This window comes from Leptinotarsa decemlineata, unplaced genomic scaffold (genome assembly GCF_025532065.1).
Source record: "Leptinotarsa decemlineata unplaced genomic scaffold, Ldec_3_MD MMD2_P_RNA_scaffold_6, whole genome shotgun sequence".
Taxonomy (NCBI): domain Eukaryota; kingdom Metazoa; phylum Arthropoda; class Insecta; order Coleoptera; family Chrysomelidae; genus Leptinotarsa; species Leptinotarsa decemlineata.
Genome location: NW_027412533.1, coordinates 2,070,713 through 2,095,554, shown reverse-complemented (window position 1 = coordinate 2,095,554; position 24,842 = coordinate 2,070,713). Strand labels below are relative to the sequence as shown.

Genomic DNA, 24,842 nt, shown 5'->3' with positions numbered 1-24,842 from the left:
ACGTTATTTTAAGGAGGATTATTGGTTAGTCATGAAGGACTTTCTACAGTTGGACTGAATATACTACTTCGTCATCGTCAGTAACTTCACAGGGATTTAATATTACCAATAGCACGAACTGCATGTGTGAACTTTTCTAAATTATTTTTTGGTAGGTGTTCTGATTGAAGTGTTTCTATCAAAGAGATTTTCAATAACAGTTGTACAAAATATAATTTTTAAAGAATTTGATTTCTAGGTAGCCGTGGAAATATCAAGCTTATGACAGTTTGGTGACTTTTATAAGTAATTGATAAATGGTTATTGACGGTGTTTCAAAAAATCGTCAAAAATGAATGCAAATATTGATTATTCAAACGAAGTTCTTATGAAATTATTTATTATACACGGACAGTGTGATCAAATCATTACCAGCTCTTGTAGAAAATTGAACCAAATGTATCCTGAATTAACACCAATGAACGAGAGGAAATTTGTAAGATTACAAAATAATTCCCTTAACTATGGCTCCATGTTAAAAACGCCTTCAACATTACCAAAACCTATTACTTCAAATGGGGACAATACTGTTAACGTTTTGGCATATTTTTATGCATATCCAGAAGCTTCCATTCGCAGTGCAGAAGAAGATTTAGGTGTATCATATGCTCAGTACAACGAATTTTGAAAAATCACGGAATGCATCCGCATAAATTCACCAAAGTTCAAGCTCTAAAAGCAGAAGACCTCGAACGTAGGATGCATTTTTGTGAATCCCTTTTGATTCATACACAGGGAGATCGGGAATTTTTGTCAAAAATAATTTGGAGCGACGAATCAAAATTTACGAGGGATGGTATTTTCAATAGAAGGAATAAACATTTTTGGGCTGATCATAATCCTCATGTTACAAAAGAAATGGGTTTTCAAGAGAAATTTGACCTGAATGTTTTCTGTATTCTGAAGATCAATAAAATTAGCTTTTTTATTTATGAAGACACACTGAATGCAGAGAGGTATCTCCAAATATTGAGGACGACTGTAACCGATTTTCTTGAAAATCTGCCTTTAGAGGAATATAGGAGTTCGTGGTTTCAACTGGACGGAACGCTAGCTCATTCCACCCAGGAAGTTTCCAGGAAACTTGACGAACTCTTCGACGATCCTTGGTTTAGGCGTTTAGGGCCGTGGAATTGGCCACCGAGATCACCCGATCTCACGTCACTTGACTTTTTTTCATTAAGTGTTCCAAAAGAAAGGGTATATAGTGCTCCAGTGCCTACCAAAGAAGAATTGCGATGGCGAATAGTGCGGAGTATTGAAGATATGGATCCCCAGGAAATTGAAAAAGCAACCACAAGTCGCGTACAAAAAAACATTTTAAAGTGTTTAGAATGTAATGGACAACATTTTCAGCATTTATTGTGAAAATGTGATATTTTGTTTACAATTTTGTTATTTTGAATCATCCTATTCTGTTATTGTCTGTACTTTCACATGTTTTAGCCCACAAAGTCTTACTTTTTACCTAGAAATGACTGATTTTTGGTACACTTGTTCCCTGGAAACTTTGAACCATAGTTAAAGAAATTATTTTGTAACCTCACAAACTTCCTCTCGTTCATTGGTGTTAATTCAGGATATATTTGGTTGAATTTTTTACACGATCTGACAATGATTCGATTATTTTGTTCATGTGTAAAATAAATAATTTCATAAAGACTTCGTTTAAATAATCGATATTTGCATTCTTTTTGGAAGATGAAGAACACCGTCGATAACTCTTTGTAAATTACTTATAAAAGTAACCGAACTGCTATAAGCTTGATAATTCCACTGCTACCTAAATCCAAATTCTAAAAAAAAAAAAATGTTTCTAGAAGAAGCGACTTTATTGAGAAAACTTGACGATATAGGTATAGGGATATGATATATCATCTTGAAGCATTTTTCACCATCTTTCAATTTACCGAGTAATATGCAGGGGGTTTTATTTGAAAAAATGAACTTTTGACTACTTTTATGCACAATGGAAATAATAGTAATTTTAGCACGCCCTGTATGATATGGAGTCAATTTCTTGGTGTTATTTGAATATTTCGAGTTTGTCCAAACTATCGTCAGAATATCAACTTTTCATGAATTGAGAGTACTGATGTACTTAATTTTAATTAAGGCTATGTTTTGGACCATATTTAGCACAATTTATTTTTTATTTCGAAAACAATTAGAGATGGGTATAGGACATTTTCGACAAAAAAGTATTGAAATATTAGAGCGCTTCCAAAAATGTATCAATATACGGGGTGTTCCATTTAAAAAAATATAAGTTGCTAGGACTTTTTGATGGAAGTGGCAACGCCGCAATGCTGAAAATATTTTAGATCGATAGAACAGGTAAGGAAATGTGAGAGATGGAATTTCCAGAAAAATCATGCTTTGCGTTTTCCAGAAACGTCTAACCTACCATCGAGCGTGAGTCACGCTGTAGAATAATTCCATTTACAAGCTGCATATCCAATTCGCAATCTCCGCATCGCCTTCTTTTGATATGAACCTTTGCACATTTTAATTTCCATCTCGATAGCAAACGATTATTCTTCCAACTCATTACTATTATTATTCTCGTTGATAAATAGAGTGATTCCAGTATTGCATCCAAGTGCTAGTCAAAATATTGAAATTTGAATCTGTTTGGTACTTGCAACAATTTAACTTACTTCCTTTTTCCTTTCCTCATCAGAGGAGAATCTCCCGAATCATCAACAATGAATTAAAAACATGTTCGCCTACATAATATGAAAGTAAATGACATTTCATACGAAAACAGAGAATGATTTAACTTGCACCCTCTCAGAATGAATGGCCCGCAATATGTGAAATTCCAACATATAAAATCATCTTAACCTGTCGCAGGTTTCACTCCTTTATACAACGCCGTTTTCTACAAAAGAGCTGAATCCGTGGAAATGCTTTTGAAGGCAGGAGCGTGGCTGAGACCGGCTTATAGAAATGAACTCCATCTCATCGCGGAAATAGGTAAGATTATCGAATGATCTTTCATTTCGAAGACGTGCACATTTCACAAGTTTGTCCTGATTATTTTGATAAGTAGTGGAAATTAATTTGATAACGGGTTTATTTGTTCATTAGTAACAGAATATTGTTTCTCAACCAATTTACCTGCAATTCTTCAGAACCATTTGTGTTTTTTCGGCAACGACCATAACAAGTGTCACTTGATTATGGGATTTTCACTTCAGTTCACAAAACTGCAAGTTTCCATAAACATTTCATACATTTCTCTTGCAAATTTAATATGTCTTAGTCGTGATTTGAATTCGTGCTACTCTGCCAAATATGGTTTGCAAATGTAAAAAAGGTCTTGACATTTAAGATACTACTCCTATGCTCTTTCATTCTTTGAGGAACGGTTCTTCACTTTTGAAAAAGAAAACTAATTAATATAGTTTATTGTATGATTTTCACTATGAAAGGGCTAACGAAAAAAACTGCGACACGTGTTTCGCTATACAATAGCTTTCTTAAGCAAGGTTTTTGTATAACCTTTTATAGTGAAAATCATACAATGAACTGTATTAATTAAATTCAATATAGATTTTCATTAAGTTTCGGCTAGTTTTATTCAATTGTCTTCACTTTCGGTCAATATAAAGTTTTGGGTCAACCTAGCACTCCTGATCTATCCTACACTAAAGTTTTGTGTTCATTGTTCTTGATAAATTTACCCAAGTTATTATTTGTTATGTAGGTCACGTTAAAGTTTTTCTTTTTTAAAGATCGACGGATATTATAAGTGAGTTCACTGAAGTAGATACTGATGAAACATGAAATTTTGATGAAAACATCTTTGAAAGATCGTTTGGGTAAAATTATAAAATCATGTCTTCAATCAATTTCAGTAGCAGTCGAGCCTAGAATTTTTTTGAAATATTTACTTCCATTTCAATAGCGAATTTAATTGACGGAATGAACAAATTCAACGAATACACCCAACTGGCTACTCGTATCAGTAAAACAGACCAATCTAACAGTCACGTTAACTATTAACCAAATGATCATCATGAACTCCATTTTCGAAGTTATTCATAGAATTCAATTAGTAGCAACATACTTGGAGAAGTTGCAACCTGTGAACTGTTTAGTGAAGATCACAAAAAGTGTTACTATTTTCATCAAGTATCAGCCACCTCCATCACATCAACACATCATTTCAAAGCTTGCCAAGAATTGTCATATCTATATCTATATCTATATCTATATCTATATCTATATCTATATCTATATCTATATCTATATCTATATCTATATCTATATCTATATCTATATCTATATCTATATCTATATCTATATCTATATCTATATCTATATCTATATCTATATCTATATCTATATCTATATCTATATCTATATCTATATCTATATCTATATCTATATCTATATCTATATCTATATCTATATCTATATCTATATCTATATCTATATCTATATCTATATCTATATCTATATCTATATCTATATCTATATCTATATCTATATCTATATCTATATCTATATCTATATCTATATCTATATCTATATCTATATCTATATCTATATCTATATCTATGTCTATATCTATATAATTTCTATAGAGTCCAATTTCAAATAATCAATTCAAATATGGGCACAATTTTTCATTTCCTTCATAGGTGGAAGCAATATCCTCAGCCTAATATTGAACGACAAACGATGCACTCCAGATATTATTAATTGTTCCGATGAGGAAGGAAGGACGGCACTCCACATTGCAGCGCAGTTTTGCCACAAAAATTGCTTAAGGATGCTTATAGAGCACGGTGGAGATTTGGCAGTATTGAACGATGAGAAAGAGAGCGTAGCAGATATAATATTCGAGCAAATTGTGAATCCTGAAAAATTCATCCGGAATATCTTGGATGGAAGTATCGTTATGGAACAGACTGACAAGTATAGGTCTGTTTACAATGTAGGTGAGTAGAAATATATTTTTGTGCAAATGTCATTGAAAGTGACATATTTAATGGATGTCAAGAGTATTAAAAAATGATGTTTACAAAGTAGCGTGTTACTTTCAACACGATTTTTTTCGACCAAATAGCAATAAAGAAAACATAGTTATTCAATTTTCGAATATTTATTATGAACAATAGATATAGATAAAATTAAATTATGTTGCAAATGTGTTATATACATCAATTGCATTATTATTTTTTTTCCAAACCAAGAAAATTTTATTAAAACAACGATAAAAATAAAAACAACAATAAAAATTAATTGGCGCTCCGGGGCGACTTCATTGATTCCAGTGGCGCATTTGCTTTTTCAACTGTAGGAAAACATTAATATGAAAAGTACAATTAGAACAACTACTGATATTGATACTTCGCGATGTTGAAGAGCCTTGTAATATATTTGAACTATCTGAGTTGATAATTTCATGGGCATTAACATTCAATTCTTGAAGTGAAAAGGACGATGATGTGACGCAGAGCTAGCTGTTGGGATTATTCTTTCAGCAATAGCCTTTTTATAAGAAATAGAATGATCAATGTAACCCTCAGCTACTGTTGTAGACTTCCATCCTCCGTGCTTCTCAATATCCATTATATTTGCCCCGGATTCTGCTAGCAAAGAAGCAGAAGACCTTCCAAAACAGTGACCTGTATATTCCTTTGGTTCCTGGAGGTTCAGAAACTCAGCAATGGTAGAGCGCATTTTCCCAAAGGTGTTCATACTAACTTGGTAGATACTGCATTTAAAATTTGGGTATTTCAGAAGGAAAAGTTGTAACTGTTGGTAACAGTATTGTAACGTATTCATTGAAATAGTAAATGGTTTTTCCAACAATGCAAAAAGAACGACCTATAATAAACGGCACAACTCTTCACGCCGGCAGGCTCCATATATTCCAAAAATAGTAGCAACCTTTATCATCAAATATTTTTCATCTGGCGCCTCATTTATAAACTTCTATACTTGTTCAAACGTAAGAATTTTTGATTTTTCGAGCTTATAACTTTCATTTTTCCGCTTTAAGAATGCTATTAGTTCGAAATATTCTCTTGTGTTAACATCATTTTCAACTAGCGCACTCGACTTTTTCATTGAAAACTTGCTCCACAAAGTTAAAGAGTTCCAAATTTTTCATTTCTCTTCTAGATAGGCTAAAAAGACGGTTTCGCTGAAATTTTCTTGAACGTTTTCAAGTCTACATCAGCTAAGAAAATTAGAATATGAGATGAATATGCTTCAATTGAAACTCTTTTTGCAGCCTCTTCAGTATCGTCAAGAACACACAATTCCACACTATTATTCTTCATGATGCAAGACATTAAACACCAGCAAGAACTTCAAATGTGACTTTAAATAAAACGCGTGTGCTGTAAACAATACTGTTTGTTGGTGACCAGGTGATTCGGCGTCTCGGTCACTTCACAGCAAATGCGATAACTTAAAAATAGTTAACTGACAAGAGATCTCAAAATGTGTTTTTGAAGAAATATTAAATTTATCTATTTCATTATGAAAACAGGACAGTTGTACAAAAAACTTATGTTGTGTTAAAAGTAAATTTTATTTTGTTCTTGAAATTGCTCAACTCGCTATGCTCGTTTCGCAAAATTTCTCACTCACAAAATAAAACCTTACCTTTAACACTCATATCATGAATACCTATTTCTGATCATTAGCCTCATGTTTGATTAGACAGTGATGATAACTTCACGATTCACCTAGGAGGCATCATAGCTATTCACAGTTCGTTAACCATGTAACGTTGCAGAACCATCCCAACATACATTTTCTTGAGGAAAATGTCTGGTGGGGCGAGGATCAAACGTGCTCCATTTCACCGCTAAATATATTATTTTGAATACATTTCGGAATAAAGAATTATTTGTTAAAAACTGTCATTCGTCATCTGGTAGGAATACTCGTCTATGCATATACATCAAGACAAAAATACGGCATGTTTTCACCTCGCATCGGTTGATCAGTTTCTATAATTTGCCAAAGATACCTTGATGAATGTATAACTCGTAGAAGTATAGAGTATTAATAGATACATTATTTCTCCCACAAGTTCGACCACATATTATGTTTTGCCTTGCAGCATTGGGGTGCTAACTCTGCCAAATAGAGTGTAACCCATTAAGGTGAAAGTCCTCTCTGTAACTTCGAATCGGAAGCAAGACTTTCTCTTCATTCCGTACAGAGCAACCAGAAAAAAAAATCACATCAATATGCCTTGCACCAAATCCTTGAGCAGAAGGAACATAATCTGTATCATAGGAGAGAACACTCTCTCTTTGAGCAGATCTACAAACGTTCACGCTTGAAATAATGGAGCCAAATCAGGAGCAGTTATAACTGACGTACAAGTGCTTTATATGGAAAGGTTACTGCGGTCATCAAGGAGGGAATCTTGCAGTTAAACATTTGTTAACCGCAATATCCACCAATAAATATGAATCTCTTCAGTACGGATGTCGTAGAGGATATTCCAGAATATAGTCCACTTGCACGATTTCAGAACTGTACATTTCGGCCTGCATGTCTACAGCTTTTCTGAAAGGTCCAAGAAGACCCCTTATGATTGTGGATGCATTCAGTATCCTGCAACGTACCAACGTACATAAAATGTTGAAAGTTTAACAAATTCTTACTGGGACTGTCGATCAATTAGTGATGGAAATCAAGAAATTATGCTATGAATATATTCCTAATCCTATCAAGTCATTTTGATTCGACTTTAGTAAATACCATAGAAACATTTCGAAAAAATAATCTCTTTTGAAATTTATCATCCTCATATATCACCTACTCGTATATAGCTCAGTATTGTTATAAACCAAAGCTGTTCATTTCGAGGTAGAGTAATGTAAATAAATGTGTATATCTGAACATTTCATTCCTAAACAGATTTCAGTGTCCTGGCGCCAAAAAATTGCGAAAGACAAATGGAGGTGATTTCTCAAATGCTTGTTTCCGCTTCAGAAGAAGAGAAAATAGAGGTTTTACAACATCCGCTCATCGGTGAGTTCTCTACAAGTTTTATATTTTTTTTGAGACGTATACTCATAAAGTCGAGTGAAAATAAAAGTATATCTCAAATACTTAGGGTTATTGGGAAATATTCCACATATGTAAGGTTGTTTTGCTGTCTTGGAAACATTACTTTTTCAAATATCCTACAACATATTTTTAGGGAAGCTCAAAAATATGTATTGCCAATTCATCAGCTCAAATTTCCCATGAAAGCACAGGATTGATTTATGATATATTTCGTTGGAATTGACCATCAAATGAGGTGAAGACATAACAAAATATTTGGATTCTAAATATAGGGTCTTTCATTAACCACTTCCTATTTTGAGTTCAAATAAAAGAAAACATGTGTGAGATATTAACGAAATTTTGTATTCATTTGAAAGTCCTATTGATGCCATTATGTGTGGAATATAACATCGTTCAAATGTTCGCCACGGCTTCTCTGGGTGGAGCGCATCCGAAACGTCCAATTTTCCAGGACTCTGAATTTGACTGATGGCATGTGGTATGTTGACTTCGAGGACCGCTGAGGTTTATGGCTTATTTGCATGTATCTACGACTTGAGAAAACCCTACAAAAAAAGGTCTAACAGATTCAAATCGCACGATTTCGGTGGCCAGTTCACATCACCTCCACGTGAGATGACCATGCTCTCAAATCACTGGTGCAGAATATCCAATGTGGCATGGGCTGTGTGGCCCATGTGTGGAATGAAAAACAACTATTTTGACCGATGTAGCTTCAACAAGATGGCCATTATCAATTGTCAAAGTAGGGGAGACCGGGAACAAAAATAATACTTTTACTTTGATTTCTGGCTGGGTGTTACCGTTGTTATTATATTAATATAACCATGTAAAAATTCAGTTTGTGTTCTTTACACTAGTAACTCGATTTATTATATTATGATGAATAACATTAATAAAACAAGTCAATAAAATGTATTCTTAGTTGGAGTAATGAGATCAATTTAGTATGATGTTGATCATTCTTTAATAATCAGACTTCAATAACTCAGTCATTATTCCCTCACTCAGAATCGCAATTATGGCACACATAATTCTAATCGTCACCCACGCATTCCACATGGGACCACATTTTACATTCGATACATTGTATCCACTGTTCATTTGGTCGAGTATTGCCAAAAGTTTCTAGACAGACAAGACAGAAGCAATCTTCGTCGTCAGATTTATTTTCCTTTTCTTTAGGTGCCTTCTTTTTCTTTTTTCCTTTTCTCTCTTCTTCTGCACATAACACTTTTATCTTACCTTCTCTAGTATAAGTTTGCAGTACAATTATCTTGGCTATATTTCGTTGTTGGTGTTCTTGTTCAATTAAGTTAATTTCGGGAGTATCCGTCAGAATGGCAGTCTTACGTTTTTTACGACCTTTATTTATTTCAGTCCTCGGACCCGCTTGTGGTACAGGTCTAAGATCTTTAGGTGAGAAATTAAACGACTGGATTGAGTTTGTATATTGCATCTCGCTAGGTCCTGCCACTGGTGATTTGGATCTTCGATCAACAATTGAGTTAGCTAACAGAGGATCAGTGTCAGCAGAGTTCGGGTCCGGTATATTTTGAACAGCCGGTGGTTGGTCATTATTGTTTGACAAATCATTGCTATCTGTATGGGGAACAGATAGGTCAATTTTTGTTGGAAGATCACCAGCTGGAGTACTTGGATCAACTTGAATGGATGATATTGCGTCAGAACTAGTCAACACATCATTTGGCGGAATTTGTCTGTTGACTTGTAACAGACGGTCAGTCACAAATGATGGCGCATAGTCAATAGCAGTAAGAATATTCCTATTAAAAGAACTTATGCCGGTACAGGCGAATCCAGCGATTGCATTTCTATTAGTGACAAAAAGAGGAAATGCTCCTCTAGCAATCCCAGGAATGTAATGAATAGTCATCGTTTGACCAGGATGATTTCGCGTCCAGTTGTATGTAGCGGTGTTTATCATTTTCTTAAATGGCCCAAATACTGCTTCATCCAAAGGCTGAAGTTTGTGTGTGCAATGGGGTGGGAACGATAGCAGTACCATTCCATTTCCTATACAAAAATCTAGAGCTTGAATCGACATATGCGATGCATGGTTGTCGAGCAGTAACAAGCATTTTTGATCAACTGTGAGTTCGACTTGTCTTTTAAAATGTTGTAGAAACAGTAAAAATTCTGCATTCTGCATCCATCCACTAGCATTGCTAGCTCCAGCACAACCAACAGGATCCTCGCGTATCATGTGGTCTTGGAATCGTTTCAGTGGGAATACGAAAAAAGGCGGGATGTGTCTTCCTTTAGTAGTGATGGCAACAGCAACATTTAATAATGTTCCACGCTCTACTGAGGTTACTACACCCACTTGTTTAATTTCTTTTTGGGCTACAATTTTGCCCAGATATTGCTACTAATCGATTACCTCAGCCATGGTATCAAAAAATTTACTCTCATTATGCTCGTTGAAACTTGAAGCCCGGGTGACAGACTCGGGTGTCGTTTTAAATGTCCCGTCAACCATTCCTTAGGCGCCATTCGACTATAGTGCCACTTTTCAGGAAATGTTTTTCCATTTTTAATCGCTTACTCGTAGGCCAGTTTATGTACTTCAAATGGAGCCCAAAATACACTGCAGAGCACTCAATTAAATAGTTGCGTAGATTAGTTTCCTCATTATCAGTAAAAACTCGGTTGACGCAAAGGTAGCCCACAACTGCGCTAGTATTTCCTGTTTCTAGAATTTTTATAAATCTATATAATGTTACATGGCAAACATTATATTTTTTGCCAGGCCTCTAATTTTTGCACCATCTTTAAAATGCTTTTCAGCCGCTTTTCGATACACTTCCGTGTCGATAGTTCCTCGTTCAGTAGTTCTTATGCGTTGTCGCGTTGTCGCAATAAGAATACGTCTAATAACTTACTTTTGATTTGGGAAAACACGTAATGTCCTGTCACACAGCGTAACAACGCATGGCGCACGCGGCGACTGAATGCAATTGAGGGGGGCGCTTCTGGCTATCGCCTGACGGCGGTAAAGCGGTGTTCGTCCATTGGATAAATCTAGAAAGCATTTGTTACTTTCGACCCGCTGTTACTTTTGTACTTGGTTTCCCCTACAGAAATCCATAAAGAAATATCCTATAGTACCACCACCCATTTTTTTCACATGTAGATGAATAAAAAATTTGATGGAAATGAGTCAGTGATAATATCATATTATTTTTTGTTTCAGAGCTCTACCTAGTGCTCAAATGGTCCAGAATATGTTATTTCTTCTACTTCTGGATCAGTATATATTTCATATTCTCGGTATCCATGGGAGTATATGTATCGTTGATGATACAAAATTTCAGAAATGAAGTCCTTACGAAAGTTATAAAATATGTCTTGATACTCACATCAACTGGTCTTCTAGGACATGCCATACTTCAGGTGAGTATTAGGCCACAATTCTGAATGTAGTGAAATAGTGCTTTTTATCATCGATAATATGACATGTTGTTCACCAGATAACAACGTGGATAGGCAATCATATAAGGTTAGTTTCACTCTATAGTCTATGAAAATGTGGTTTTGTTAATTTCTTTTCGTATCATCAATGAATCTGTCTGTTTAAAAATCTGTTTTTTCGTTAATCAGCTGTCGCCACCATACGAACGACAACTCTCAGAAGTTGAGAAACTTGTGCGAGCTAAGGCCTAACGAGGTTTTACCTTTAAACGTGTGATTCCTAACACGGCTGCAGAATCATTCCGGCTTCAACCAGATAAATTCTCTCGAGAAAAATATCTGGTCGAGGCAGGAATCGAACCCACGGTCTTCCGATCGTGAGTCGGGCGCACTACCACCGCGGCCAATTCCACAACAATGAATGACATTTGAAATTTATCCAAATAGTGAGAGCTAAGTTTTATATCAAGGCATATTTTCAATTATTTCATTTTCAATATAAGGACTCGGTTCATAATTTTTTTACAATCGAAATAGTAACAGTTCTGTCATCATGGACCATCGTTTGCTGGATAGATGGGGTCGAAAATAAGTAACTAAGTGGTATTGAGTTTATAGTACAATACATATCTCATTTTGTTACTAGAAGCAATTGATTCTATCTATCATACTATGAAAACTTTGACACAATTATTCGAATACTACGATAAGTGAAAGAGCCAGTACAAGGAACATAGAAAGTCAAAAAACAATGTTAACGAATATCACAGACAATGGTTATTGAGAAAGTAATATGGAATCAATTTTAGTTGGACAAAATTCTTGGAACTGCAAATGTTTGCTATCAAATTGTGGAGCGCAAATTGTTGAAATTATGAGAAGATGAAAGAAGCCAAAATGTAGCACACCTGAATGCTAGTGAAGTTAGGTTAGGGTCAATTTCCAAGTGGATGGATCTATTTGAGAATCTAGTGTAAATTGCGGAGCTCACACCATTTCAGACTCCACCAAATGAGTAACAAAATGAACTTCTCAACTGTAACTGAACTAACGTACCCAAAAAACATTTTGTGAGATTTCCACTCGGAAGTTTTATAAAAACGCAACACATGTTTCGCCATACAATGGCTCCTTCGAGCATGTCTTCACAAACCCGAAGAAGCCATTGTATGGCGAAACACGTGTTGCGTTTTTGAAAAAGTGTTTAGTGAAAGTCTCACAATGGAGGTTTTTTTTAATACGTTAGTTATAGATTTTCATCGAATATCATCATCGTATGTCACTAAACAACTTTCAGTTTATATTTGCGGAAACTACTAATCTAATAGTGATTCGTTATAAATCAATGGAAATACTATAATTTATTTTGTTTTCTGCCTCTCGTCATTGACTGTATGAAGCACTTGCAACTATGAATACAGGCTGGTTATCAGTTTGAAGAATATGGACTGTTTTTCATCTTATCATCTTATATCATGCCGATATATTTTTGTCATCATCCAAAAGCTCTTATAATTCCTACATTATTTTGATACAGAACAATGAAAATCCAGTATTTATATCAATTTTTCTATTTTTGTTCCAGGGCATTTTGATCCGAAGATATTATTTTCAACGGTATGAAATATGGATGAATCTGATTTGTACATCTTTGTCCCTAACAGTTGCTGTAGTTGCAGATGACGTCATCAGAGATACTCAGGGTAAGTTATGAAACTTCAGCTCGTCATTCGAAAGATGACATTCAAAATCCACGTAATGTTCTCATCTTTAGGCTTCTTTGAATCAAGAATACGATTGATATTTCCTTTATGAAAGTCTGTTACGTTATCCGTAAAATTTTAGAAAAACTCCTAAAAGGTAGGCAACCAGAAATATATTTCAATTATCTTTCATATCGCATACGAGAGCTGCTGCCATCATCGATGAAACGAGGAAACTTTTTGTTTGTAGCGATAGGAACTATCGGGTACAAAAAAAGGAGTGGAGAGTTTTTTTTATTAAAACAATGGCTTGAATGTCTTCAACGCTGAATTCTGTCGATTGAATATTTTACGCTTTAGGCGGTTTTAATTGATCAGTGTTCCTTTCGACAGTGATATTTGGTTGAATTATTCGTTGGATTAGATTATCAACTGTCGATTTGTCTCTACGGAGGATTTTAGATATCAGTTCTTTTTTTTTTGGTGGAAAAGGAAGTCAACGTCTCGTGATTATGAGGGAATCGGTAATCGGAGGTGTTTAACCCCATATATTGAAATCTCGAGAGAAAAAATTACTCGGGAGAGAATATCATTCGCTGGTTGCAATACCGTAATATTCATGGTCGCCTTCTAAGGATATAATTAAGGGAGTGAACACCCGTTCCAGGAAGTGCAGTACATTTATTTTGCTTTCCGTAACTTCCACGGGCCAATATCTACATTAAGTAATCATGAAGTGGGAACTAATCTCAGCGAATATTGTTTGAATGTTTTCTGTCATTAGTAAAAGTTATGTCTTTGGGGGACTGGACGAAGACCTACAATACAGATCTTCTGTCTTCTTCCCTCTCATGAGAGTTTTCGAAGTGCACGAAACCCCCCAACCATTTCATATCTTGTTTTATGCATTATATATTGATAGATAAGCCAGTATATAATATATTTATATTAAATTGATACCGTAGTCTTTATAATTGTTATCTGCCTAAGTTCATTATCAATTGGTTACTTTTTTTAGAGTAGATCTTATAGATTGAATTTCTCCAATTTCTTCATTTCGAGTCAGGGTTAAATATCTGAATCTATTGGCGCCCGTTACAATGACATCCAGTATTCCAGGAACTCATTCCTCTCTCCCTGTTCAGGCTAGCTGTGAGCATAACCCTTTACTTGACCTTGTTCACGTAACTATTTGGTATAGTTGTTTTTTTGTACAGTTGAAAGATAATAAATTTAATACGTAACAAGTCACTAAAAATACCTAAAGAGTACATAGCACATTACAATACCATTATTGAATATTTCGTTCATTACTTTCAACTTACTTTCGACTTTCAACTCAATCCTTTTCGAAAGAGGCCCGTTCACTTTCCTGAATCTGATAATACCCTCATTGAAATAATTAATGACACAGATCGTAAATTTCAGCAACTCCAGATTGGGTATTGCACATCACCAGTATTGCCGTTTTACTAGCTTGGATTGAATTAATGCTTCTAATTGGAAGACTGCCAAGTCTGGGATATTATGCCCTCATGTTCTCCGCTGTCCTGCAGAATGTCGTTAAGGTAATGGAATTATAGTTTGGCACTCTCTGCTATTTCGTTTCTTTCTTTGAAATGTACGAATAGAATGGACCGTCGTGAAAAAAGTTCTGATGTTAGTTCAGAGTGGCACATGTTTTTTCAATCATTTCCGAAACACTAAACACGGAGAACAATTAATCCAAACACAATAAATTAAATGAAAATACAAATATCAAGATTGAAGCATGTATGAGTATTCTAACAACTAACCAACTCATATACATTCATCCCAACAACTAGACTCAATAACAAATTATGAGTTAGGAGGATTCATTTTAACAACTGAGCTAAATACATACATTCATTTCAAAAACTAGATTATTATAGAACATATATCAAAATATTTATCCTAACAACTCAGCAAAATACGTTAATTCATTAACCCGTTTCATCCAAATGTATTGAGAGATGAAATAATTCATTTTCTCTCTTCATTATTGATCACAAATTCACAAATGAAAAACCGAAAAATTGATGTCATTTACACATATGATGGTGGTGTGGGAAGATTGATGAACGAATACAAAATAACCTTAATTATATGTAAACATGTTTTTCTAAAACTAGCTATAGATATATAGCAATTTTTTATCATGCCAATGAAAATTAAGAGCAGTATTTTGGAAATAAACTTCACATTTCCAAACGAACTAATGGAAAGTATAGTGAACAAAATTATTTATCAGTTTTTAGGAGTTTACATGTAGAGGAATAACGGCAAAACATCCTTTATTTTTCATGTAAACAATCAAATCGAATGTCCAGAAAAATATTAGGAATTTTTTTATGAATGAGTGGATTTTCTACTATTGAATGCAAATATAATACTACTGTACGGTCCAATATTGAATTCTCATTTACTTTTTTTTTCATTATCGATAGAAAGACTTTACAGATGGTATGTGGTCTGGATTTCTGGCCATATTGGCCCACCCATTGAGAGTGCTGCAAGAGGCTTCATCAGACCAGAACCTGTCATTGGCATCGCTTTGGGTTTTGCCAAAAACCCCGCGGTCCCTAGCGGTCCCTGCCCCGCTAGGGACCGAATCATATTTTTAGAATTTGGCAGAGCCGTAGTCTCACCATCTGACCTGAAAGATCACTCACCATACAAACTAATCGGCTTCGTTAAGAAGCTGGGTTCATTTGGTCGGGTGTGAATAGGTGTGAGTCACAATAAACCCTTGGGGGTTGCGATAGAAAGTCAAATAAGCCCCACTCACTTTTGGCCCAACCTAACCTTCTTCATCGGCAAAGGGTTTGAATTAAATAAGTAACCTTCTGATGAACCAATATTCCATACTTTGGAACCAAATTGTACTGGTTTTATCTTTTATAAGTATTTTGCATGAATGCTTAGTTATTGTTGTTCAATAAATGCAAGTATCCTTCTATTTGTTGAAGTCAATTTCCACTCATGAATTGCTTTATATATCCTCGTCATATGACCAATATAAAGGAATCTGGGGTGAGATCTGAGTATTATTGTACCTGAAAAAATTAGGAATAGAGTTTCATTATTTTGGGACGAAATACAAACACTACAGGAAAATCAGCGAGGCGATCTAAGAGCGGTCCCTCTGCGAAAGTAGCGATTCACATTGGAATTGAATCGCTTGTCAAAGTGTTTATAAAAGAGAGACAAATCTCTAGCTTTTCTTCGATGTTCCAAACTATCAAGGTTGCAAGTGATATTCGCGTCTCCCATGAGGCGGATGGCTCTATTCTGGATGAAACCCAGTAGCTTTAGGGTATGCATACATGACAACAACACTCCAAAAAAGGTCTGATCTGAGATTTATAAAGCATCAAAATTTACTGAGGTATGTACAGTTTTCTAGTTCGGAACAGTGTTTCGAACTTTCGAGAAGCAGCTTTTGCAGTTCTAGTGACATGATTGTGCCAATACATATTGGTATCCATTTTAACCTCCCAACAAACTTATCGAAGCAGAAAGCGGAATTTTCTGTTCTGTCATTATTATATCCATTTCTGGGACATTTATTTTCTTGGAGAAAACCGATGCCTGGGTTTTTGTGCCTGAACCTTATTACTTTTACCCCAATTCAAAATCACTTCCAGATCCTTATCAAGATATGCAATCTCCTGCTGCCGGTAAAGATCTAATTGATAATCCTGAAGATTATCAGCTTCCGCATATTCTAAAAAAAAATTACTATCCCTGATTACTATACACTAGTTACTGAAAACTAATTATAAGAGAACATAGAAATATTTGAACAGGAATATATTTGCAATTTCATATAGGTAAACTCTTCCCTATAGGTTATCTTTGATTATTTTACTTGCATATTCCATAACAAATTTTTGAATAGCTTTCGAAAAGGTTTACAATTTTACACGCTTTATATTAGCTTCACCTGTATGTATGTATGTTTGTTTGCTTGTTACTCTCAAGCTTGGAATCTGTATTTGACAGAAATACCGACATTATTGCTTGATTTATTCGCGAGTAGATGACGCTGTACGTAATCTCCTTGATATATCGAAATTATTGCTTGATCTATTCGCGGGCAGATGGCGCTGTACGTAACCTCCTTGATACAATCGGAACTCACTTTACATATATTTTTTCATTTGAAAAAAGTATTTTTTTTATTAACACGCACGCCTGCTGCCTTTTGGTAGCTGATTTTCACGCTCCCTCCTCGGAATCGGAAAATATCAATGGTCATTTTTCTAAACAATATACGGCTGATTAATATTACTGGAGTTTTTTCCCAACACCAAATCGTTATTTTTACACCTCGACACGTGTTTCGATCACCAAGTGATCATCTTCAAGAGGAAGATCTTGAAGATGATCACTTGGTGATCGAAACACGTGTTTTAATAAGCTTAAAATAATAACTAACGAAAAATAGTAGTATTATTGTGAAAATAGCGTGGGCGCTTAGTGACATGTTTTTTGTATATCAAGCACCTGTCGCTATTTTCACAATAATACTAGTATTTTTCGTTCGTTATTGTTTTAAGCTTATTCAAAAACATATTTTCAACCTTTTAGTTTGATATTCTTCAAAATCGTGTTTTTCAGTTTTTTAAATTATATTTATTTCATGTTTATAACTGAATTTCAACAAATCAAAAACTATTTCAATTTTCAGGTAATGCTGGCTTTTCTCTGCCTCTTGATAGGCTTCACCCTGAGTTTCTCAATTCAGTTCCACACCTTCGAGCAGTTTGGTGACCCCTGGAGGGCTCTTGTAAAAACGACAGTTATGATGATGGGGGAGTTTGAATTTTCCGATTTATTCGCGGAATCGACCTCCGACCCTCCATTTCTGCCAGCTACGTCGCGCATAATTTTCCTCTTTTTCATCATTCTAACCAGCATCGTACTGATGAATCTCATGGTGGGTGTAGCCGTAAGTGATATTCAAGAGCTTCACCGAAGGGGTCGCGCGAAAAAACTAGAGAAACAGGCGGAATTCCTTTGCCAATTGGAAAAGGTCATTTCCTCCAAGCATCTCAATTCCAAATTTATTCCCGCTGTTATAAGAAATGTCCTGGTGAGAAGGAGTTTCATTCACACCAAATATGAGGTGAAAACGTGTGCAACGTTTCAGAGGAGTCATAATATTCCCAGACGGATAATAGGTAGATATATATTTTTTTCAATATCAATGTTTGATCTGATTGTTATTGGATCAGTCTTCCATAACTTCAGAATATCAACAGATTCCAGAAACAGTAGAGAAAGAATGAGTGGAATCATTATTCAGCCATAATCAACAATTCAAACTTCAAAATCATTTGTTCAAACTTAACCGACAGTGGAACCATCATCAATATTTAGAACTGTCGATTAGCTATGTTTGAAAAGTTAAAACTGACAATGATCTACCTTTGTAAGATCAAACTATGGCTAGGTTCATTTAAATTGTGAAGTCAAATAGTCACAATGGATCGATTGAACTATCATTTACCCATAATATACGGGGTATTCCATATTCGATGATTTATAAGACGTATCTAGAGAACAAAAAAAAAATGAGAGTTTCAAATTTTGGTTAGCGATGTAGATAGCTGTGATCTATCGTTTGAAAATATTTTCATCACCTCATTAATGCCACATCTACATGTCACACACATCAACTTGGAAATTTAAAATGGAACACCCTGTATATTATATCATTTTTGAATTCTGCATAGGAATCCAAATTACTTTTGTGAACCATGTTCTATACCTATCTCTCACCGATTTTAAAATAATAATTATTTTGTAATTCTTTTTGGCGAAAACATGGTAATATTGATATTTAATATCGCATGAATTAACTAATACACCGAGCTCAAATTCTCCAACTTCAAGATAAGATATGGTGGTTGTTACTTCAGAACGAAACTCAAAATTTATTTCATACAGAGTATATGAAAAATACGTCTCAGTTTGTATTTTCGATAAATGATCATGAAAAAAAATGTATTCAAATGAAACATCCTGTATATTATTCAATTTTCGAATTCAATCAACCAATATGAACAACTTTGATCAACTATGTCCTATACCTATCTCTGACCGTTTATGAGATATGAATTCTTCTATAATTTTTTTGCTTCTGTAGAAATATAACATTTCATATACAAAATTCGGTGAAAAATATATCAATAAACACATCAAATAATTAATACTAGCATGATATTACTTCAGATGGAATACATGAATGAAATTTCTTAATGGGTTTATGACAAACATTACTATTTTGATAGAACACTTTTCAAAATTAAATTAATAACAAAAATAATTCTACACTAAAAAACAAGAGATGATATTGTGAAACTAAATTCGCATGGAAGCATTATGTCTATTGTCTCACTCATTGCCGGTAATGTTTGAAGACGAAACGTCAGGCATGAAAATCTGTAAATCACAGCTAATTAACTTGAGAAATAGCATTGATAAAATGGTACTAGGACGATTGCAAAAAATGAAATCATCAGAGAAATAAAAATTGAAAATCAAAGAAATAAAAATGGAAAATAAGATGAATTATAAATACAACATTTCAAATCCGTAACTGCGAAATAGTAGAATGGCCATATATTTCAAAAATAAAACTAACAAAAATACTGTCTTTCAACACGCCTTTCGCATCAGGAGATGACTAAGCCTGATGATGCTAACTTGATTAGCAAAACGCATGTCGTGAGACTGTATTTCTACTCCCGTGAGTGAAAATGCTTTCAATAGATTCATTCTACACCAGAGATTACAATTTCTACTCATCAACTCTTGTAGTCTGTTTAATTTTTTTATATCAAACATTATTTTTCACCAATTATTCCAAATATTTTTTTCTTTTTGATTTCAAATTTCTTTCAATAAAATCAATTGAAAAATATATATTCATCGTCCTTTCTAAGGTTTTCCACTTCTACAACTGAAAAATATGAAAATCTCGGCGGTTAAATTTCCCCAAAAAAGTCGATAAAAAAATCCGATTTTTTTAACAAACAATCACTACCGTTCAATATTTCAGAAAAGTATACTTCTCATATTCAGCAAGTGGTATATTCACACCATTCAATGCAACACCATTGTTGGGAAATTTTCCTTAATAGATCTGGTAATAATTAAAATATCTGTAGTATATTTACCACATGAACCATTCATGAACCATGCACTATTTATATTAGTGTTAAAACACCACAATATCGTCCAATAGTTTTGTGAAAATTATATTTTGAATTTCAAATTCAATTTGATCGGCGAATCATAATCTATGGAGTGGATTGAATATTAAATTTGATGACCATCCGTCTTCAAAAATATAATGATGTAGATTGAAATCAAATTTTTTTCTCCGAAGTGTTTCGGAGTAATACAGCGGCTCCCGTAGGCAATTAGTCATCATCACAAAAATAAGTCAAGAAACTACAAATCTGATAACAATTCATTGAAAAATATTAGTAATGCCTGTCATCACTTTATTTTCCCGTTTCAGATTCCATAGCATCCATCGGAAAGGTCCGCAAACAAATATCAGAAGACGAATAATGATTTCATCAACACAATAATGCAAATTTTGTACTTTTGGAGAAGTTGATTGAATTAACTTTTTTATTTGACTTGTCTGTGTCTCATATTTCCTTTCCTTTCAATTTGTTGAAACTATATGGAATAGCGTGGGTATAATGACTTATCATTTATAGAAACAGGTTGAAAGTCAGCAAAAATTACGCTACTACAAAATTCGGAGAAGTTCAGTTCACTCCTAATGAGAATGAGTCTTGATGATCCATCTCGCATGGTATGAGTGTCCTTTTCTACTTCTTGTAAAATCCTTTGGTACTGGTAATATATACATCAGGTAGATATGTGAAATTTATTCATAAACTCACCAAGAAAGTAATACAAATCATATGCAAAATATTTTACCCTATTATTTTTCGGCAAAAGATTCGAATGATAAAGTCCGTGATACATGTGGTATTGAGGAGGTTCTGGGTGGGGTTCCACGAGGATAGTGCTCCATCTGATCTCATTTATAATATATTTGAATATACTTTTCAACAATTGACTCTGATATAACCAAATGTATTTGTTCGTTGATAAGTGAATTCAAAAGTTATAATTCACTGATCGAGAAACAAATACAAATCAAAATACAACAAGACATAACATTCAATATACCCCACAAAATAATACACATTCCTAGAAACAGTGAACCTAGAGAAACACCAACACAAAGGATATTACCCGATATAATCCAAGTACAGGCAAATTTAAATATACATCCGGATGGAAGGAGAGGACAATTTACTGCACTAAGGCTGTATACGTTTGAGTAGAACAATGAAAATGATAGCACAGCCTGATACCGGAAGCGCTCGCATATAATTAGAAGTTATCAAAGCCTCAAATCCTTTTTGTGAATAAATTTTGATATTAATATATATCAACCAATTACAGCTCCACACAACGTAGGGAATGGATGATCATTTATGATAGCTTCACAAGCACCATCCAGTACCATTCTATGATGTAGACACTCAAAGTGTCAAAAGTTCACAATTTCCTAGTTGTCGAGGGAAGTACAACCGTGAAACAGACGAAATGGAATGCAAACTCGTATGAAGATGCATAATTTTTCAGGCATTATTACCATCATTAGTATTAATTGGCAGCTGATGTTGGACATCTGAATCGTAAGAAGATACAAGTGTGTTATCGTGCAAGATTTTGGATTTGTCGTGTTTTTCAACTGATCGTTGATGTATCATAGAAAAATAGTTGGAAATGAAATGGATCCTTGCGGAACCCCAGCGTTGATGACATAGGTATCCGAAAACCCCTGTAAGAAACGGTCTTCGGAAAAACTGACAAGGCAAGGTTCAATCAATCAATATAAGGAATTTTTGCCGGTGTTTTACGAAGAACGTGAATATTGGTAGTGTGACATGATTATTATCCATTACTCCGTTATTATTGAAATTTGTTGAATAGCGGTTAGTTAAGTTTGCTATAGTACTGTTTGCAACACTGATGAAAATTTCACCTGACATGAACTTGACAGGACATCCCCTGCGAATTAATTCCCAAACACTCAACAATAATGTGCTTAATTAAGTTATCGTGTACATAATTAATTCAATCGGCTAACTGATAGATTCAAAACACTGCGGTTATGTTTGTGACATAAATTGTGGCGTGAAGGGAGAAATTTAGGCAAGTAGGTAGCATTTGAATATTCAATAATGTTTTACAGTAATATGAATGTAGTAACCTCATTTTCTGCTTTTTTACATAATCTGACAGGAACCTATATGTCTATAAACGGTTATGTTCCAATGACACTATGTATATCTATATCTGTATCTGTATCTGTATAGTAGGGAGAGTAAGTGTAAGCCCACAGCCCTTAGGCCACATGTGACCCATTGTACATCCTCCCAAAGAGTTGTCCCTCCCAGGTCATCGTTCATCCTGTCCTTTCCAGGAAGGTGGCCAGGTCACTGGGAGATATCTCCTTTATATCGGCAGGTGTAGGCCATGACTACAGGCACTCGCATAGGAAAATGGCTGACTGTCTCATCTTCCTGTTCACACATCCTGCATAGAGGTGTGTCCACTAGTCCCATATTATGGAGGTGTTTCCTCAGTTGACAGTGGCCAGTTAGAAATCCTACTGTTGAGCGTAGATTTTTCCTGGTCATCGCCAGATATTTCTTCGGCGCCAGCTTCCCAGGGTCGCGCAATTTAATCCTGACAAGATTGCACCCGCAATTGTCGAAGTCATCAGGCCGTAGGTGCCACTGGGTCCTAAAATTCTTAGTCCAGTCGCTTCCTTGGCTGAAGAGTTGGCAATGCGATCACCTTCACTTCTATCGTGCCCTTTAACTCACCTCAGGATGATGTTATTATCTAACGAGGCTTTGGCTAAATCTTGGTGACACTCTAGTACTAGCCCCGATGTTATACGTTGTCTGTTTAAGGCTAATAGGGCTTGTCTGCTGTCAGTGCAGATTGTTATGTTTTTGCCAGAAATTCCTTTCCTGCTCATTTCTTTTGTGGCGATTGAGATACCAGCCATGTTCTGCTTGGACCACGCTAGAATTTCTTCCCATTCCCCACCCAATCTTTAGGCTCAGTGATCTGGAGTATACTCCACATCCTGAGCCTTCTTTGGTTTTTGAGCCGTCTATATATATGCGTATTGCATTTATAGCATCTGATTCTGTGTTCTGCTTAATTTGTATTTTGTAGGGTTTATTAAACACAAACCTGGGTTCAATTGCATCACTGGTTGCCTGCAGCAGAGGTTGCGCAGTAAGCGCTTCTCGCCATAGGCTTAGCCTCTATTGACCCATTTCTACTTCGTGTTTACACCAGCCGTGCGCAATCGTACCATGGCCAATAACGCAACGTCCTTAACGAACAGGACCAGAGGGGTCACACCCTGGGTATATTCATTAATATCGAGGGAGCGTTTAATGAAACAACCTTTCCAACAATTACCCAGCAACTACACTCCAGGAATGTACCCCTGGTAGAAGGACAATGGATACTCAAGATGCTCTCTAGTAGAGCAATACGTATAAGTGTAGAAGACATTACAGTGAAAGGGCTGGTCATGAGGAGATGTACACAGGGAGGGGTTTTATCACCCCTTCTCTGGAACATAGTTCTGTATACCCTGATTAATCACCTCAACAAAAATGGATTCTACACAATTGCATATGCAGATGACATAGTTATCTTTCAGACCGGCAAATTTGTGAACACACTGTGCGATAGAGCGCAGGATGGGCTCAAATTAATAGAAACATGGTGCAAGGAACACTCACTGTCCAACAATCCCAAGAAGACTGTGATGGTCCTTTTCACCAGGAAAAGTAGTTCATCGGGCTTAAAACCTCACGAAATCTTCATAAGCAAACTAAACTTCTCCGAAGAGGTGAAATACCTTGGTACTATCCTCTACAGGAACCTAACATGGAACTCTCATCTACAGAGTAGAGCAAAAAGAGCATATGTGGCTTATGAGCAATGTCGGAGGACAGTGGGACGCGCATTGGGTCTTTCACTCCATGTGGTCACCTGGATCTATACTGCAATAATAACACCTATGTTAACGTATGGAGCCATTGCATGTGGACCGAAAGTTTTACAAGAAACGGCCATCCAAAAAGTATATCAAACATCACAGGAGCCATGAGAACAACACCAACCGCGGCAATGGCAATTAATTACGGGTCTGATACTATGTATATAGATGACTCGATTGACCGAGACGAATTTTGTTGTAACAACCGTTAATAATATTTGAAATTTCTCAATAATAATTCGAAAAAACACAATGAAAAATTTAGCCATCTGAAGATCTTTTCAAGCTCATTTTCAAGAGTCTTGTTATCATAATAAAGTGAAATTATTATTTCCCAATCACTACTGGTATTTGGCGTTGGAGGTAAGGAAACTTGGGTTCAGATGGAAGTCAGTTTTAATTCGGGTAAACTTTGAAATGGGTGACGGATCATAGATTGTCACTGAAAA

The 24,842-nt window shown here is 35.2% G+C and overlaps 1 protein-coding gene across 2 annotated transcripts in view; it reads left to right on the top strand.

The window, feature by feature from the left end:
- The window catches only part of LOC111509378 (transient receptor potential channel pyrexia), a 34,870-nt gene extending 13,956 nt beyond the window's left edge, over positions 1-20,914 (top strand). For both annotated transcript variants that reach the window (XM_074169761.1, XM_074169762.1), the window contains 8 exons: positions 2,896-3,018; positions 4,692-4,991; positions 7,942-8,055; positions 11,315-11,514; positions 13,118-13,235; positions 14,664-14,803; positions 17,950-18,442; positions 20,791-20,914. In XM_074169761.1, the coding sequence (XP_074025862.1) occupies positions 2,896-3,018; positions 4,692-4,991; positions 7,942-8,055; positions 11,315-11,514; positions 13,118-13,235; positions 14,664-14,803; positions 17,950-18,442; positions 20,791-20,843 (1,541 nt within the window). In that variant the 3' untranslated portion in view covers positions 20,844-20,914. The remainder of the gene's footprint in view (positions 1-2,895; positions 3,019-4,691; positions 4,992-7,941; positions 8,056-11,314; positions 11,515-13,117; positions 13,236-14,663; positions 14,804-17,949; positions 18,443-20,790) is intronic.
- The last annotated feature ends 3,928 nt before the right edge of the window (positions 20,915-24,842 follow it).